This window comes from Chiloscyllium punctatum, chromosome 9, assembly GCF_047496795.1.
Source record: "Chiloscyllium punctatum isolate Juve2018m chromosome 9, sChiPun1.3, whole genome shotgun sequence".
Lineage (NCBI taxonomy): Eukaryota > Metazoa > Chordata > Chondrichthyes > Orectolobiformes > Hemiscylliidae > Chiloscyllium > Chiloscyllium punctatum.
This window is the reverse complement of record NC_092747.1, coordinates 8037750-8057564: the sequence shown is the minus strand read 5'-3', so window position 1 is coordinate 8057564 and position 19815 is coordinate 8037750. Positions and strand designations below refer to the sequence as shown.

Genomic DNA, 19815 nt, shown 5'->3' with positions numbered 1-19815 from the left:
AAGAAATTCAGTTTGCATGTAGCAACTGATCATCAATGTGATAAAATCTTGGACATAATATTCACTGTAACAGTGTTCAGAAATGCAGCTGGTTCATTATATAACAAAGAAACCAAACACAACATGGCAATTGTGGTTATGTAATTAGATGAGGAAACCAAAGGCTGGATAAATGATCTGGGTGACACATTCAAACCCCTTCAGGCCAATTTAAGATTTTGACAACAAAGCTGTTGACTTGAGGTTCAATGTTGTGGTTTGGGGAAGAAAATCTCTTGTCCTTTCCTGGTCTGACCTGTCTGCGACTCCAGCCCCTGAGCAATGTGGCTGACTCTGAAATGCCCTCTGAAATAGCCAGAGTCAATCCAGCCAATGAAGAAAACAGCAGATCATGGGCCAAAAGAGATGGACATAGATGCTTGTGACACTCATTCTGTGAGCAAAAACAAATAACCTAAAACCAATACAGCTGACTGTTAATTGCCCTCTATATCTAGGTAAAAACGATGACTGCAGATGCTGGAAACCAGATACTGGATTAGTGGTGCTGGAAGAGCACAGCAGTTCAGGAAGCATCAGAGGAGCAGTAAAATCGACGTTTCGGTCAAAAGCCCTTCATCAGGAATAAAGCCTGAAGCATGGAGAGATAAGCTAGAGGAGGGTGGGGAGACTTTCTCCCCACCCCCACCCTCCTCTAGCTTATGCCCTCTGTATCTACCTGACAAACAACTCAGGAGTAGACAATAAATGCCAGTGGTAACCACATCCTGAAACAGAATTTTTAAAGATCGAGAAATCATACAAGTTATGGTAAAACAATATTTTATTCAACTTGCTTACCAGAATCATTTTCATTGTCACTTGAATCATTAGCAAGTATGCAAATACGTTTTGCAAATGATTACAGCCATTTCCTGTTTGCATTTGGAGTAAGTAATTAAATAAACTGCTGTATTTTTTCTTTAATAAATAGAAACAAGGAAAAGATACAAAGGAAATGTGTGGAAAGGGTGAGTGGGGTGCCAGGATAAGGGAGCACATAGCTACAAATGGTTCAGCCATGATTTTGGCAAATAATGCCCGTGCAATGAAAGGGTCAAACTTCAAACCCAAATGGTACTTGCTATGTACATCATTATGTTCTCTTTTTCTTCTGCTTTATTCAGACACCAGATGCATCAGATTCACAGACAATTGCAATTTAAACATTACAAAGGGTACATTTATCAGTTCATGGCAGTGGGGCAACTCCATCCAGTGTTTCAAGATTCCACCCCCCCCCCCCAATGTCAAACAGCTGTGTAACACCATTTCAAAATAGGATCCCACACAGATGGCTCAGCAAGGCTTTTTCCTGCTCATCACAGAAACAAGCAAGTGATTTTGTGTTCCCTCCGGTGGGGATGACCCAAAACAATCAATCTTTGTGGCTCCCATCTCCCATTCTGTGTCCAGTTGAGTTGATTGTGTTCAGTTGCTTGCTCCTCCCTTGTTTGGTCTGGTACAAAATGACCTGAATGAAGTCTACCCCTAAATGAGCCTCAGCTTGAAGTCGTTGCAGACATGACTTGAGCATATGTTCATAAGCTTTTATGTGGTACAGCAAGAGGACGACAGCTTTGGTAGCATGGTTCCCAGATTAAGGGCAGGCAGGTCTGGAACTGGTTATGTTGCCTCAATGGCTGCTTGCAAGTGGGGGAGCAAGAACTTGGCCAAACCATTAGCTATCTGTTGTTGGGTTTGCTCATACGAGGGGACTGTGGCACGACAACGGCAGAGAGAGAACATCAAGTCACCTTAACTGAAATATGTGCATAAAAGGAAACTCAATGATAATGGACTTGAAATTTAACCATCGGCCTGTCAGAGTGAGACATCAAAACAGATGCATTCATTTTGTGCAAGACAAGGATGGCTGGTTGGAACTGAAGGCTAATTTTCAGGACAGTGCTGCAAGTTGACACAGATATATGAAATAAATTGTACATTTTAATCCTTACTTTGAACATGTTTGCATTTTATGTGTGAAAATACTGGAGATGGGATATGGGATGAGGATCTTTATGAACTAGCGGTCTTTAAGTCCCCAAATTTTGCGTGCTTTTCATTAGTGGTGAAAAGGCAGTGTTTTGAGTGGACTGACTGGGTGGGTGACAGCGGTGCGTGGGCTGTGCAGTTCGAGGGCATCTGATGAAATCTCTCCAAAGTACAACCAATCTGAGATGAAGATAGTGTGCAAAACCCAAGTTGGATCGGCTAGGGGAATCCAGAACAGGCTTTGTGCAGCAGGTCAGAAACTTTCAACTAGAATCACTGCAGCCGGAAGCCAATTAAGGAAAACATATCATAGGTCAGATTTTGGAATCAGCACAGATTTGAAACCTTGCAACATTCAATGTTATATAAATCCCACAATTGTGCAGCACACTCTTCATCACTAGCATAGCAAGTGCCAGCCTAGATTTTGCCCTCAAATTTGAGAAGAATATGTATGCAATTCAAGTTGATTCACCAACACACCTTTTACACAGTTACCTAACATTGATCTTCTTGATCTCCTCCTGCTTTTGGTGGCAAGAAAGTTTATATTTTGAAAGACCATGAATAAGATGAAAGCTCAGGAGTGAAGGTGACTGTTGCTTGCTCTTCAATAGGTCATGGGTAGTTTAGATGTGCACTGGCATGAGTTAAAATACCATGGAGCAGATTATATTGATAGCGATAAGACATGTCATATTTAGAGAGGGGGAGAGAAGATTAATGTAATTAACCTTCAGTGCCAAATTGAATCTTTCAGCCCAGTCTTTCTGCTATGTAAATTGGGAAGGTTAAGGCACCATTAAAGTACAGAAGGACTTTAGGCCACTTGAAGTTCAGAACCAATCAAAAATAACACTTTCATACCAATAAAATCAGACCCTCATTATTTAATGATACTTCCTCATAGTTAAGATCCTAAATGAATGGCACTTTTAACTGTTGGAATAGATATAAAGGGAAAAGATCTGCTGAAGTATACAGGTGACTCACAGAAAACTACAGCAGTAATGAGAAGACTGCATAGGCAAAAACAAGACACCAGCTGGTTCTAAATGTGACGTTTCATATCCTCTTGTTATTTCAATACAGTTTGAGAAGCGATGGGTGAAGAAAGCACAGCTTAAGATCACAATCACTCACCTTTCATTTATTAATTTGATTGTAATCATAACTTCTATTGAAAACTCTTAGTCTCCATGTAGTCTACTGAAAGGAAGGAATGGTGTTATAACTTCTAATTCTAATGCCAGTGAGGAGAAAGGGGTAAGTTACAGTGCTCTTTTTGGACTTAGGCAATTGGGGAACCACAGTTCTGGAGTAGGTTACAGGGGAGTATAGGATGTCACGTTTGAATGAGGCAAAACACAGAACCTGAGAATGTTACCAAGGACATCAGAAATCCTCAACAAAATGCAAGTTTGTAATGCTTGCAGTATAAATAAATGCACCACTTTCCTTCTAATAAAGCCAACAATGGCAGCATGCCCCTGTATTAGGACCAACTGTTGACAGAACTGAATGATACAGATAATAGCAGAATCTAGATTACAGGCTTTAATTTCAATTGTTGAGAAAATGACTCCATCCTAACAATGTGCTTGCTGCTTAACTTATCCTACAGTTAAGACAGCCACCAAATGAATATGGTTACGGGTTACATTCACTTTATATCCAAGTATTACTTTCTGAGATGGAAGAGGTATCTTAATTAGGGGCAAAAAAGCTTCTGCAGGTAGGTTCTTGAATCTCAAGTATATGCAAAATAAATATGGATTGTATTTAGCTGGTTAAAGCATGGAGGGGTCTGTGCACTGTTTTGCAAAGGTGTAAAGCCAAGCTCAATCATCATCCCTGGTGCTGAAAGTCTGGACTGGGACTGAATACTAATTTGAGAACCAGCTTTCCAAAGGGATATTGTTAGCATAAGTTACCAGGTACTCTAGTCACCAATAGACAACTCAAAGTGTCAATGAATCAATCAGCACACGTTAAAGTGACTGGTTTGGCTTTAGAGAATAAGAAGAAAACGTGTTTACACAACAGCACTGGCATCACACATGAGGCCAGTGAAGAGCTCACTCTGAGATACTGCCTTGGTTAAAACAAAAACAATTTTGTAATAGTTGGCCATTAAGAAGAAAACCATTTAGAATCAGGAGACTGAATAAATGGCTCTGGTGATGGAAATGCAACTACCAAGATAAAGATTCAGATTCTTATTGATATAAATTCTCTAAAAAATTACTGTGACCAGGAGACCTCATGTATCCATGCTAGAAGACTGAGGAATCAAGAGTCATGGTGTTTGCCAAGACAAGGGACACATCAGCACCATACTTCACTGCCTCATCAAGTTATAGAATGAAAACACAGACAGTTACAATTTTAACCTTTCCCATTTCATTTGCTCATGTTATCAGGTTGGAGCTGTGTGTATCATGCAGCATTTTATTATAAATTATTTCTAGGGAAACCCTGAGCTCCAATCTGCTCAGCCAACAACCAGACCAGAGTTATGCACATTTAAATTAGAACCGCACCACCACTGTGAAGCAATACAACATTAGTACTAACGAAACTGAAATAAACAAACTCAACACGGCAAAATTTTTAATGCAGTGTTTACCTGCCTTTCTGACAAATTTTCAATAAATGCTCTGCTGAAAGGCCATTCTTTGCAATGCTGCACCTACGATCACAGGGTCCGTATGCAGCATTTCCCTTACTTGGCTGTGGATCTTTGTCGAGAGGGGTTCAGGTAGAGGTAAGTAGAAAGAATGCCTTCACCCTCCAGGAGAATCAGGTCGTTTAAGTTTAACGTGGTCTTCTGACGTTCTGCAAAGAGGCTAGGACAACCCAGCTCCCTCAAGAACAAGAAACACAGATTCACAGCTCATTTCCCAACTCGTGCAAAAGGCAAGCTACCGCAAGAAGTAGACTCCCAAAGACAGTGGCTGGAGAGGGAAACTGCCACATACATTACAATCTGGGCAATAACATTAGCATTACTACTAAAAAAAAATCAGTGGGAAATGAGCTAGGCAAAGAGATTCCAGTTCAAAGATTGCACAACGAGTTAATACTCCAATGTAATTATTTGTTTAATTCTCTGCAATGGGTCAATGCTTTGGTCACCAAATGTTTTGTTCACTTATCCTCTGGGTCTTCAGTAACTTATATTTGAGCTTTGTTCTTCAAGCAAGGGGGGAGGGAGGGAGAGAGAAAAACAACTCAGATTGATTGTATTCTTTGAATGAAGTAATGGGAGCTATTAATTTTAAATGAAAAACGTCTTTGCTATCTTAGCAAGCTTACTCCAGTGCAACTTAATCCCAGCTGCTACTGCATTCAGTGCAGATCAAATCCAACTGGGCTACATAAATATCTTTTATAATTAATTATAACTTTAATAATTTTAACAGTGCCAGAAAAATAGTAATTGCTTTTTTCATCTATACTGGTATTCTTTGACGAGGTCTAACACAGGTTGGAAGCAATGCTGAACTCAGGGCCATCTGGACAATAGATAAAGACACAGGTAAGCTAGAAAAGCAGAGGAATAATTTCCTATAGCTGGTGCACCAGAATGTAAGTGCCCACACTATACAAATACTGGGTCTATTAAACAATATTTCAGAGATTCAATTCAGAGTAAATTGAAGCTTTTGTTTTGTAAGTGAAGAACTGAGGGAAATAGTGAAGAGCTCAAAGTTAGTGAATAACTAACCATCATTCACTTGTAGATTCTAAATGATCAGTTCAGAGTATTTTCCCTGATTTAATTTGTAGGCAGACAAGGCTGTAAAGGGTAGCAGTTCAGACTAAAACTGACAGCTAAACTGTACCTGAGCCGGCATAATGTATTATCAAAAAAATTGCAAAAATAGGTAGTATATGGCAACTTAAATTCAACCATATGCACTTGATATTTTTAGATGCTCAGTGAGGACACTGTCACTCTCAGCAAAATGATTTCTGCCAAGTTACAGATTTGCGGCACTTCCAGCATTTTTTAAATCCCCTATTACATTGAACCAATTTTGGGAATGCAGCTTTATCATACTTATCTAAAGCATATGGCAAGCTCCCAATGTAAAGGAGAAAAGTGAAGAATTCAGTAATTTCACATCATTTCAAAACCACTCTGTCTCGTAATGTAATTGCACATATTCTGTTTGGCAAACATGGGAGGTGACAAACTCTCAGTCCCTGTTTTCTACCCCTCCAAGCAGAAATAATATTCTGCAGTTATCAGGAAAGAATAGATTCTATTTGGTTGGGAAGGGTGCTAGCTTGCAGGTCTGGAGGTGTATCATGAGAGGGTGATGCAAACATGCAGTCATGGATGGCATGAAGTCAATCCACTAAGCCATGATCTAGGTACGTTTGCCCCACCTCATCTCTTACATGAATGGATGTCTATCTGGGACCCCAACATTTGCACTGCTTCAGGTTTCGATCCTCATCTGCTTTCTCCCATCTCACCATGAGAATACAACAATGCTGATAATTTCATTGTTACAAATCATCTCAAAAAGAAGTGCAATTTGCTCTTCCACTCCAGTTCACGTCTCTGTTCTGCCTCAGTGATGGACACTGTATCATTTCTCAGAGCCCTTACGATGCCGTCGGAAGCTTGAGACATTCTCGTTCAGTGCACAGATCCTTCTGGAGAACTCCTCGAATCCTTCAGCGTCGAGCTCAGCCAGAACTTGGTCATCACTCTCTACTGCCACAGCGTGATCCACAGGAATGCAGAATCCTTCCAGCTGCTCATCTGAACTGAAGCCAGTAGCTTCCATGCCGATGATCTCCTCAGCCCGCTCAACAGAGCAGAAGACGCTGCCACCCATGGGATGGCTTAAGTCACCTGATGGCAGATTACTCGTGCTGTCTGCGTGCACACTGAGCAAAGTTGTTCCATTCACCTCAGATGATTGCTCAGTGATAACCTCTTGTGTCTGGGCCCTTTCATAAACCATGCCATTTTCATTGCTATGCATTCCATTCTTCAAGACATTGTACACAGCCTTCTCCTGGTCTCCACCTTTGAAGGAATCATCTGAAACTTCCAATGCTGAAGAGGTATGAACTTTGCTATCATCTTGTGTTTGTGCCTCGAGGGTTACAGCATGACTTATTGCTGTATTGTAGCTCGGGGGCTGATCTTGTTCAGAGTTCCCATGTGACTGCCTCCAAGCCCTTTCTGGAGAAGCTGCCTCTCTACTGTGGAAAGCAGTATCTGATCCTGCAGATATGCTGGTCGTGTCTCTTCGAGGTACAGGAATGGCACTGGATAGAGGTCGATCACTTCAAAGAGGGGGAATAAAAGAACCAGTTAACTTGGAACACATAAGATTTATCAATTATGTAATTTCACTACATTACCATAACAACTTGCATTTACAGAGCATTTTCAAAAGCATCCTAAAATACTTCACAGGAACAAAGTTAAACCATATACTAGGAAATATTAAGCCACCGTTGGTCAGAGATCAGTTTTAAGAAGCGCTTTAAAATGCAAGACAGAGCACTAGACAGGAAAATCTATAGGAGAAAGCGAGGACTGCAAATGCTGGAGATCAGAGTTGGGAGTGTGGTGTTGGAAAAACAAGGCCAGTCAGGCAGCATCAGAGGAGCAGGAGCATTGATGTTTAGGGCATAAGCCCTTCATCAGGGCTTAGGCCCTGAGTATCTGAAGACATGATGATGCTACACAATGATGCAATCAAATGTTTAACAAGGCACAATAGATGGAGCCCAGAGGTCTTGGAAGATCTGGGGCTGGGGTGACAAGGTTATGAAGGGATTCCAAGTGAAGGATGCCAGTGTTAAAAATCACTGCGTCACTAGATGGGAGAGCACAAGACATCTGTGTAACTGGGATTTGTTTTGAATATCAACAGCTGAGCTTTGTATGCACAGTCATTTCTATCCATTTTGAAAACATTATTTCATACACTTACATTGTTAAAACAAAAGTTGCAATAGTTAAGAACAGCTCACCTCGCTGCACCATTGCAGCTATTTTCCTTGCCAAAACAAAGAACATTATGTCAGGTATATGCTTTCTTCCATGTCAGCGAGAGAATTAAGTGCATGGCTATCCCAGATGGGTAGTGACAGGACTATGAAAAATTGAAAGCATTACAAAAGGACTTCCTCTATCTCATGAATTCCAGATGATTTCCACCTTCATGGTAGTGCTTTGGTCATCTCACTTAGACAAGCATTTGAGGGAGAGGGGAACACAGAATTTTGTAACAATCCAGATGAGAAAAGACAAAGGAAGCTCAAGTGGAACATGACATCTTGGCTATTGAATGCAGTTTTGGTTTCCTCATCTGATGAAGGGCATTGTTTCTATTGGTCTCCTCGCCTGAGGAAGGGCATTGTTTCTATTGGTCCCCTAGTCTGAGGAGGGCATTGTTTCTAATGGTCTCCAAAAAAGAGAAAATGCTGGAAAACCTCACCAAGTCTAGCAGCATCTGTAAGGAGAGAAAAGAGCTGACGTTACGAGTCTAACTGACTCTTTGTCAAAGCTTTCGATTAGTCTAGTCTGAGGAAGGGCACAGTTTCGATTGGTCTCCTCGTCTGAGGAAGGGCATTGTTTCGATTAGTCTAGCCTGAGGAAAGGCATGGTTTCTATTGGTCTCCTAGTCTGAGGAAGGGTATTGTATCCAGTTAAGGTTCACCTGACTGATTCCCGCGATGGCAGGACTGACAACATGAAGACCGACTGGAGCAACTGGGCTTGTACTCACTGGAGTTTAGAAGAATGAGGGGGAATCTCATTGAAACATGTAAAATCCTGATGGGATTGAATAGGCTAGATGCAGGAAGAAAGTTCTTGATGTTGGGGAAGTCCAGCATGAGAGGTTACAGTCTAAGAATATGGAGTAAGCCATTCAGGAAGAATTCAGGATGAGAAAGAACTTCTTCATGCAGAGTTGCAAAGCTGTGGAATTGTCTTCCACAGAAAGCTGTTGGGCCAAGCTCATTAGATATTTTCAAGTGTGAGCTGGACGTGGACCTTGCTGCTAAAGGGATATAGAGAGAAAATGGGAATGAGATACTGAAATTGCATGATCAGCCATGATCATATTGAATGGTGCAGCAGGCTCAAAGGGCCGAACGGCCTACTCCTGGACCTATTTTCTGTTTCTAAACACTCCAGTAAAGATTGAAGCTGTTTGTGCTCTATAATCCACACAGTCCTATGCAATAGGACAAGTAGACCATTTGGCCCTCTGAACCTGCTCTTCTATTCAATATGAATATGAACAATATGATCATCTAATTCAATACCCTGGTCCCACTTTCTCCCCCATAACCTTTGAGCCCTTTATCCCCAAGAACTATCAAATTCCTTCTTGAAAACATTCAGTGTTTTGGTCTCAATTCCTTTCTGTACCAAAGGCTTGTTGTTGTCTGGGTGAAGATATTTCTTATCCCAGTCCTAAGTGACGTACTCTGTATATTTAAGACTGTGGCTGCTGTTTCTAGACTTTGTAGTCAAAAGGAAATCCATCCTTCTTTTGCCTGGTCTAGTCCTGCTGGAATTTTACATTTCTATGAGATTGTCCCTCATTTTTCTAACCTCCCACAGAATATAGTTCTAACCCACCTAGATCACTTCACATGTCAGCCTTGTAGTGACATGTCTCAATTAAACATGTGGAAGCATGAGAAGGGGATTTCTCTATGCTGTCACTGCCCAGCAAGAGGGAAAAACTCTCATCCCACAGGCTGGGAAATTACAGAGAAAAACACAGATAAAGCCAAGTAGAAACAGTATGTCAACATTAATGCCAGTTGGCTGCCCCTACAGCACGTGTAGAAACTCTAAACGCTATTCCTGGGCCATATTCATTATTGCTCCAAACCGGTTTAGCCAGTTTCATTTTTAATGCAGGTTTACCCTCTTCTTCCACTTTAACATTTCTCCTAACAACATGCTTAATTTCCTTGATTAAACCCTGCCCACATGACAGAATATCTTGTCTGTCAGATTTAATTCAAGTATTTTGTCAATCACTAAGTCAGACTGATTGGCCTATGATTATACCCCTCATAACTTTTTTAAACAATGTATAATGCTTGCAGACCACCAATCCTCTGGAATGTTTCCTTTATGTCGTGAGGAATGCTCAAAGAATTCTAATAGATTTGTCAGGCACGATGAAGCTGTGCTGACTCAGCGCTATTTTATCACATGAAGACTTCCATGTACTCCACAACCTCATCCTCAATCATGGACTTGAACATCTTACCAAACACCATGGTCAAGCTAACCAGCCTATAGTTTCTGGTCTTCTGCCTCCCTCCCTTCTTTAACTGCGATGCTACATTAGCCATTTTCCAGTCTGTTGGGACCCTTCCTGACTCCAGTAATTCCAGAAAGATCAGCACCAATACCTCTACAATCTCCTCAGCTATCTACTTCAGACCACTTGGGTGCAGTCAATTTGGTCTGCGTGACCTATCTATCTTACCCAGCACTTTCTCCTTAGTGATGATCACCTCACTCACCTCTGCCCCCTGACCCTCAAAATTCTGGTATGCTGGTGTCTTCCACTGTGAAAACTGATGCAAAGTACCGACTAATTTCCTTTGTTATTTCTTTGTTCCCTATTAAGACTTCTCCAGCCTCAATGTCCAAAGGTCTAACATTCACTTTTGCCTCTCTTACCTTACAGATATCTAAAATCTCATGTATTCTTCTTTCACATGACTAGTTCGCTTGTACTCATATTTTATCTTCTCCCCCTTCATTGTTTTTTTTAAAAAGTTTTCCTCTGCAGCTTTTTAAAAGCTTCCAATCTTCTGGCTTCCCACTAATCTTCACATCACCATATGCTTACTTTTTTGCTTTTATGCTGTCCTGACTTTTCTCACCAGCCACAGTTGCCTCATCCTCTGCATAGTATGTTTCTTCTTCCTTGGAATGAATTTCTGCTGTCCCTCCCAAACTGCCCCCAGAAACTCCCACCATAGCTGCTCCACGGTCTTCCCCGCTAGGCTCCCCTTCCAGTTAATTCTGGCCAGCTTCTCCCTCAAGTCTTTGTAGTTACCTTAACGTTACATCTGATTCCAGCTCATGAGGATATTCAACCTGGACCTTTTTAGGTGCATACAGTCTAGCTTGGAGGCAGAAACCTTATATTCATTTTAAAAAGTACTGTAAGCTGAATCCCAGTGCTGTAACCTGTAAGGCTGTGGACCAGCTGCAACAAGTTGGGATTGGAATCAACAGCTACTCATTTCTTTTGAATGGCACAGACGTAATGAGCTGAATGACTTCTTTCTGTGCTGTAAGTTTTATACAGTTCTAATATGTTGAGTGCATGCCTTGAGCTGCAGTAATTTCAAATCAAAATTTAACATACTTGGCAAATTCTCCTCCACCAAGAGAAACGTTTGATCCAAAACAAGGTCTCTGTAAGTACACATTTGAACTATATTTGCTCAGAAGATCATTATTCAAACTGAGCACTCGGTAGCACTTCTTGGCATAATCCTTGGTCAAGGGCTTTGACAGAAAGTGTGTTGTTTTAGTTTCTTGTTCAGTGGTCTACATAACTTCAAAATTATGAGACAGAAACTCAGTATTGTTTTTGTAAAATATGAACCTCGACGTCAGATTGGACACACCAAAATCAACACTTGCAAGCTCCCACTAGGATACAGCAGAAGATCATTTTTCTTTATTTTTTCCATGCCATCAGTAGCTGCCAAAAACATATTGCCCATTTTTAACTATCCTTGAGAGGGTGGTACCTTACTACCATCTTGAGCTACTGTAGTCTGTGCAGCAAAGTATAACCACATTGCAGTTGGCAGTGGAGCCTGAGGATTTTCATTCGTGATAATGAAGGAACACCAGTATAATTACAAGACAGAATGGCATGTGGCTTAGAAGGGAACTTGAAGGTGGTGTTCTATTGGATCTACCATACTAGTCCTTTTAGAGTGCTGGAGATCAGAGAGAAGTTGCTTTGGAAGGAGCCTTGAGAAATGCAGCAGCACATTTGAGAATGTGGTGGCCCTAAAAACAATGGAGGGATTCATGTTGACCAGGTTATCAGAATAGCCCAGTTCTTAAAAACAAAATGCCATAGAATCTTGTTCCATGATCAGAGGGAACAGATTGGGTTTTCTCATTCCATCCCCAAAACCCAGAATTTCTGAAGATATAGAATTCACTCAGTCCTATGCTTGGAGTGTTAGCCTAGGTTTTGTGCTGAAGTATCTGGCATAAGATTAGAACCTCCAACATTCTGATTGAGAGTTGAGAGTGCTACCACTGAGCTAAGACTAATACAATGAAAAGTATTATGCAAGCAGCCTTATTGAAGCAAATAATCAAACTTATCAGGTTTCGTGTTTTATAATTGCACATTATTGCAAACTGGTACATAATACTACATAGCTTTATTTACCGCACAAATGTCGACATTGCATTTTTATGGAATACAGCACAGGACCTGATTGAACAGACAAACTGAACAACATAGACCAACGCTTCAGTGAACCCCATTGTTATTTAAATACAGATGATGGCATTAAAACACCAATATTATGTACGCAGGTCTTGAAATTTAATCAAATTATAAAAGCAATACCATTATTTTCTGACAGTATTATTTTCATGGTAATTCAGGTGTTATATTGAGAATCTTAAGGCAAAGTAACTTGTTAATGCAGCTACTGTCACTAAGTAATGCTGTAGGGTCGAAGCAATGTTCCCATTGAAATTCTCAACCTTGAAAATGATATCAGACAGCAACATACCAAGACCTGCCACCCTTTGGAGCAACTTGGGTGGTGATGGTGGTCCACAAAGCAAGGGGAAAAATGAACTTACATTTAATTTTGAGCCACACTTTCAACTGAGTAGTATGAATTAATACCTCTGCCAAAGAGCAGGTTTCAGGTTTCCTACTTAGTCATCCATAAAAAAGATTTTTTTTGTAATGACATTCACTCTAAAGAAAACCCAAGAAAAACATCAAAAGCTCCTGTCTACTAAGACAACGTGCAAAAGTATAGGAGACTTTTTAAGAGAATGGTATTTTTCAGGAAACCTTTCTCCTATAAAAATGAGCGGACAGCTTCTCCAATACGTACCTGTAGGATTGTACATTAATCTTTGATCTTAATGGGATCTTGCTCAGTGCAAACTAGCTATTGCACCTATCTACAGAACAGTCTGTGCATTTCAAAGTAAGTCATTGTCTCAAAGCACTTCACAAACATTGAGATGTGATAAAGTACTGTATCAATGCAAGGCTATCTGACATCCAGATACAAGTTTTTCAACCCTGCATCTGCCAGTTCCCTACCTGTTTAAACAAATATTGGCAGAACACACAGAGTTTAGGGAGCATTAAAAGAAAGGTATTGTGCACTTAATAATGCTTTCTATAAGAAAGCACAATTGGCAATAAGCTGTAATTTATTAGCAAACAATTAATGCATTTCATTAAATCTCAAAGGAGACAACAATAGTATGGAACAAGAGGAAATGAAGCACAAGGTCATTCAGCTCATTGCTCCACAACTGCAGACGTCACATAGCTGAACTATGAGAATACGGTAGAGATGCTTCAGAGTGAGTTGGACAAGTTGAATAAGTGGGCAAATGTGTAGCAGATGTAGTATATCGTGGATAAATGTGAAGTTATCTACTTTGGGAGAAAGAACAGAAAGGCAGATTATTTGAATGATGATAGATTGGGACAGGGGTATGTGCAACAAGACCCTATTGTCCTTGTACACCAGTTGCTGAAAGAAAGCATGCAGGTGTAGCAGATGGGGAAGGTGGAAAATAGTATGTTGGCATTCATAGCGAGATGATTTGAGTACAAGAGCAAGGATGTCTTGCTGCAATTGCTCAGGCCTTGGGGAGACTGTACCTGGAGTTACCACTCTTGGAGTACTGTGTCCAGTTTTGCTCTCCTTTGCTGAGGAAGGATGTTCTTGCTAGAGAGAGTGCAATGAAAGTTTACTGGACTGATTTCTGGGATGGCAGGACTTTTTTTATTCAATTGTGGGACATGTGTCACTGGCTGAGCCAGCATTTATTACTTGTCCAGAGTAGCCAGAGGTGATGGTGGTGGTGAGCTGCCTTTTTGGACCGCTGCAGGCCAGGAGCTGTAGGTAGACCAATAATGCCGTGAGGGAGGGAGTTCCAGTGACACTGAAGGAATGGTCATACATTTCCAAGTCAGGCTGGTAGGTAGCTTGGAGGGGAACTTGTAGGCGGTGGTGTTCCCATGTATCTGCTGCCCTTGCCCTTCAAGATGGAAGTGGTTTTGGGCTTGGAAATGACATATGAAGAGAGACTGGATCAGTTAGGACTATTTTCACTGGAGTTTAGAAGAATGAGGGGGAATCTCAGAAACCTATAAAATTCCAATAGGACTGGACAGGGTAAATGCAGGATATTCCTGATGACCAGAGAGTTCAGAACCTGGGGGCCACAGTCAAAGGACATCATCTAGGACTGTGATCAGTGTGGTGAGCCTGTGAAATTCTGTGCCACAGGAAGTGGTCAAGCCCAAAACATTGAATGTTTTCAAGGAGGAAAGAGATCTAGTTCATAGAACTAAAGGATCAAAAGGTACTGGGAGAAAGCAGGAACAAGGGATTGAATGGGATGTCCAGCCATAATCATGGAGCAGGCTCAATAAGATTAGCCTACTCCTGCTCCTACTGTCCATGTTTCTAATGTTTTCATATTTCCAGTAGCAGACATGGCAGAGCAGAGGCAAATTGTGCGACTTACAAAGGAACAGTTGGAAAGTGATAGAGGAGACACAAATAGTGAGTTAGGACAGATGGAAAACTGCAAGTCACTGGGAATGGACAGCAGATATACCCTAACATTGGCATCTACTTATGGACATGATACAGCAATGAGCATCAATGTACATATCAAGGCAGTCTTCGTGCACCTCTGTACTAACACAAAGGAAGTATCTGCTTTGTATGACAGGAATATACAGCTGGACAAGGTGAAACATTAAACAATGCACAGTTAAAACTGCAGAGCTTTTACAATGGAGAGGAACCACCTTTGGCCCATATTATGCTAATTTATGCTCCATAAGAGCCTCCCCTCTCACCTTACTTCACCTCACCCCATCGACATGCCTCTAGACCTTTATCAAGTTTCCCTTCAAATGCATCCATACTATCAGGAAGAAATTATAGCAGAGTTTTTCTATGCAAAGAGTTAGAGGGTTTTGCAATAAGTTATTAAGAGAGAAGTTGAATGCAAGGTTGCCAAAGTCCTAGAGGACTATAGGGCTGCTCTCTTAAGAGATGCAACTGGTGATGGTTTAACCTGAGAGTCACCACACCTTGGGCAAGGACAGAGGTTGAGAAAGCAAGACCTTCATGATGAACTCAGCTTGTATAGAAATGGGATCTGCTCTGTTGGTGTCATTCTGCATTGCAAACCAGTTGTCCAGCCAACTGAGCTAGCAACAACCTCAAGTTTGATGTAGACTTATCTCCAAAGGACCAAGACAATCATCAAATAGGTTACCAGGGACAGCAACTGATAGAGACAGTACAAATGATAAATTGCCATTTTTCTGAGAAAATGAAATTAAGGATAAAAAGGTGAGCTTGATCTGTTAAACTAGAAAGGATGTGTTTGTTGGGCATATTAACCATTTCTTGCTTCTATAGTTGTACTGCACTTTTCACCAGATTTTGATTGGTAATAAATTCAGTTCGTCACATTACAATGTTTTAGCCCAATTTATCCTCAACAAGAATTAATTGCAATGCCTGGATACTTACCACCTCACCATTAGCCCTTGTTCCATGAAGTTTTTCAGGTTAGGCAATGTCTGTCGGAGATCTGGTGTGGATAGGCCATGCTGGTATCTTAGCTGTAAATGCAAAAACAAAGCTGATTATTTTCTTACTATTGTAGCCTTCAACACTGCATTTTTCCAAATGCAATAAAACAAAGGCCAGGCACACAGTCATTGATAAGCTCCTTTTACCCCCTCCAAATGCAATAGAGTTAGGGTTAGGATTAATGTTAGGGCTTATAGAACGGTACCGGAAATATGAGAAGGCGGCAAAAAAAATTTCATTTCATACCAATATAATCAAAGTTTTGTTTCATTCCACAGTGGGAATTAAGGAAGTGATCATTGCATTGGATGCCTTTTCAACCACAATATGAAACATTGTGCAGACTAATTTACAAATCAAAGGAAGCCATAGGCAAACTCTCAGGGAATGCTAGTTAGACTGTACCTCAAGCATGGTATCCAGTGTGGTCACTGAAAGATAAGGAAGATGCTCAAATACTGGAAGGTGCACCAATAAGATCCTTAACATCAGAAGACTGAATTAGAGTAGAAAAAATATGGCCGTTCTCAACTGTGAAACGGAGTTGAAAAAAGTGAACAACCCAAAGTAAACTGCGAGATGAGATGATGACAAAATTTCAAGCAAGTTTTTATTTGCCAAGGGTAGCTAATAGATGGAACAGAATCCTGGATAGAACATTGAAGCAATTATTTAAGAAAACAATTATTTAAGAGTACCCACTTCTGTTGTCTTTCATGATCTCAGATGACTCAATTCTTTATAGTTAAAGTTGCTTATTCACTGTTGTCACGCAGGAAATGCTGCAGCTTATTTCAATACAGTTTAGCTGTAACCTTACTGCCTCGTGGATAGATGAAATAAGGAGTAAATCATCTTCCTAACTTGTTCCTCTTTAAATGCATTTCATGGGACGTAGGCATTGCCAGCATCTGGTATTTGTTGCCACATCCCAAACAGCTCTGAAAACGACGGTGACTTCTCCAAATAACGGAGGCTTGCTAGGTTATTTCAGAGAATAGTTAAGTCATTAGCCATACTGCTATGGGTTAATCAAGACAACCGAAGTGGATTAGTGGTCTTGATGTTGATAGTTGAAAGTGAGGGCTCTTGAGGTGCAGTGGCAATGTTCCTAACTCTGAGCTAAGAGGGTTGGTTTAGGTCCCATCTGCTCCAGGTGTGTAATAACATCTCTGAACAAGTTGACTAGAAAATATTCTAACCTTGATAGTTGAAGGCACATTGCACATTCACACTTGTATTTGAGCTATGATCCATGCAACCATACCCTCCACCTGACTGTTTAGTTTGAAGCCCCATCTCCAGCTCCAACTCTGGTTCTAGCATGATTAAGGTGGAGCCCCTCACATCGGACACATCCCTCTTTTCCCCAGTACATGTGTCTATGACCCATGAATGCCATAGTCCTATAGTATGGTGCAGCAGGCTTGAAGGGTAAACTGACCTATTCCTGTTACTGTTACTTATGGTCTTTTGGAACTCAAATCCATTTCTCCCACACCAATCTTTGAGCCACACATTTATTGCTTTAATTGTATTGACCCTGTGCCTTGTGGCTCAGGTAATCTGGAGATCACTACCATTTTAGTTCTGCTTTTTAACTTAGCCCCCAGCTGCTCATATTCCCTCTGCAGGACCTTTCACTTCTTTCTACTCATATCATTATGGCTATGTGAGCCATGATAACCGGACCTTTCCTCTCCCTTTCCAATTTCCTCTGCAGCCCAGATAAGATATCCTGAAGCTGAGCACCTGGCAGGTAACACTGCCTTCAGGATACTCGATCTTGGCTACAGAAAACAGTGCCTGCTATTTTAAAAAAAAACGGGAATAACTGCAGATTCTGGAAATCAAAAATTGCTGGAAAAGCTCAGTTCTGAGGAAGGGTCACTGGACCTGAAACGTGAACTGATTTTTCTCCACAGATGATGCCAGACATGCTGAGCTTTTCTAGCAATTTGTCTTTGTCTCTACTATCACCAATTACAATGTTTCTCTTTATTCCCTGACTTGAATGGCTCCCTGTACTATGGTGCTATGGTCAGTTTGCTTATTCTCTCCATAGTATATCTGTGCAGAAGATGGAGTGAAGAAACATCACTTTGGCAAGTCCAGATACTACTTGCAGGGTAACATTACTTGAAGCCCGCGTTTGTTTTCAATTCTTCTGTTGCTGAACATACATCAAAATTGGCCATGAATTAAGATTCTCCAAACATTTACATGACAGGTCCTCAAAATGCCCCAAAGGCAGTAAATTGCTGTAATTGTAGTCACTTGCTACACAGACAAATGCAGTAGCTAATTTCCGCACTGCAAGGTATCACAAACAGCACTGAGACAACTGAAACAGATTAATGCCTTCGTTGAGAGTTCAAGGTACCTAATACTTGTCCTGTACATACACTTAGGAACTCTCACCAATAAACAAAGCAGAATCAGCAACATGTCCTCTGTGTAAACACAGACTCAGCAGGACTACCTTCCATTTATCACAGCTCTTAATATACCAATACATAGTTTATGACTCCCTTAATAACAGTTTAGAAAAATTGCCTCTTCCAGTAACTTGTCTCTCTTTGTGATGCATTTTCTTACAGCTCCCAAAGGCAATATAATTAAGAGCAGCTATTGTATTGGAGTTATTTTAAACTACAATCGTTCAAACTTTTGGCAAGAAGTAAAGATGCATAATTTCAGAGTCAAAGACTTTAAAACGTCCTTTGAGTAGTAAAGGTTGGATAATAGATGTGTGTTATATCGCTGTTTTCTATATTTCAGAGCTAGAGTAACTAAAACATCTGCAATTATGCTAAATGATTTTAAACATAAGCTGTACTGTTGGCACAAACATAAGCTCAGCAGGTAGAGTACAGTTTACAAAAAAAACTTCAAATTGGAATAGGTGTGCCAACGTGTGGCCAACTATGAAGACTGTGCCCTGGGCAGATGTGCTGCTAAAGGGTTTGGTTTGAACACTTTTGGTGTTAAATTGTGATAATAACAAAGATTTTAAAGCACATGCAAGTGGTGGTCAGAGTAGAATTAAATAAATACCGTTGAGACTTCCAAATGAAAATGAAGACATACTTTTGAAAATCTAATTTGTATTTCCAACTGCAAGCAAGGAACCCAATTTCCTTGACTTCAGTGTGGCACTGAGAGACGAGTTGAAGGCAAAGCAATGTCTGAATTGCTACAAATAAAGTCGCAGGATTGTCATGTAGTTGTGTGTTAGAGGTTACAGGAATTAGGTGTGCTAGCATTTTAAGTTTCTGAACCAGTGGTTTCTATAAAAATGTTTTGTCAAGGTCCCCTTCTCATTAACTCCACCTCTAAGGTAAGTTATGATACAACTATACTCAATACTGTTGCATATGAAGTGTTGTTTCAACAATGCTTTTAAACAGGTGGGTGTGCCTATGTCTCAGTGCAGAGGTAGGCTAAGAGGAGCACAGAAAAGTGTTTCAAGCGCACGCTGAAAGCACAGGGAAGTGTGCAAGAGCCCAAAGGAAAGAGAGACATCAGGTGCTGCTCACTCACTTCCTCATGACCCTTTCACCCCGTGCGGTTAACCACATTGCTGACCTGTAATTATAACCCAGTGTTGAGAGCCTTCTGGCAGGTCTCTGCAGACCTCAGTTTGAAAACCACTTACCCCAGTGCACAATTAGTGGAATTTGAGGTTATAAAGGGCTCTCACACCATATTACTGGTATCATTGTGTCATGTAGCTTCCACAGCAACTTAGATTTACCAATTCAGAATAAATAAAGCTCAACATGCCACTGAATTGCACTTATGTGCACAAAGTTTTCAACACATATTGCATCATGTAGTCACCATTATCAGTAATCCCTTGTGTTAAGGATTGTTTTTCTTGTGGATAGCTGTCAG

The 19815-nt window shown here is 40.7% G+C and overlaps 1 protein-coding gene across 1 annotated transcript in view; it reads right to left on the bottom strand.

The window, feature by feature from the left end:
• Nucleotides 1-805: 805 nt before the first annotated feature.
• uvrag (UV radiation resistance associated gene) overlaps nucleotides 806-19815 on the bottom strand; it is a 314975-nt gene continuing 295965 nt past the window's right edge. The window contains exons 14-15 of the mRNA XM_072576814.1: nucleotides 15856-15947; nucleotides 806-7350 (exon numbers count right to left, since the gene is read on the bottom strand). Of these exons, the coding sequence (XP_072432915.1) occupies nucleotides 6642-7350; nucleotides 15856-15947 (801 nt within the window). The 3' untranslated portion in view covers nucleotides 806-6641. The remainder of the gene's footprint in view (nucleotides 7351-15855; nucleotides 15948-19815) is intronic.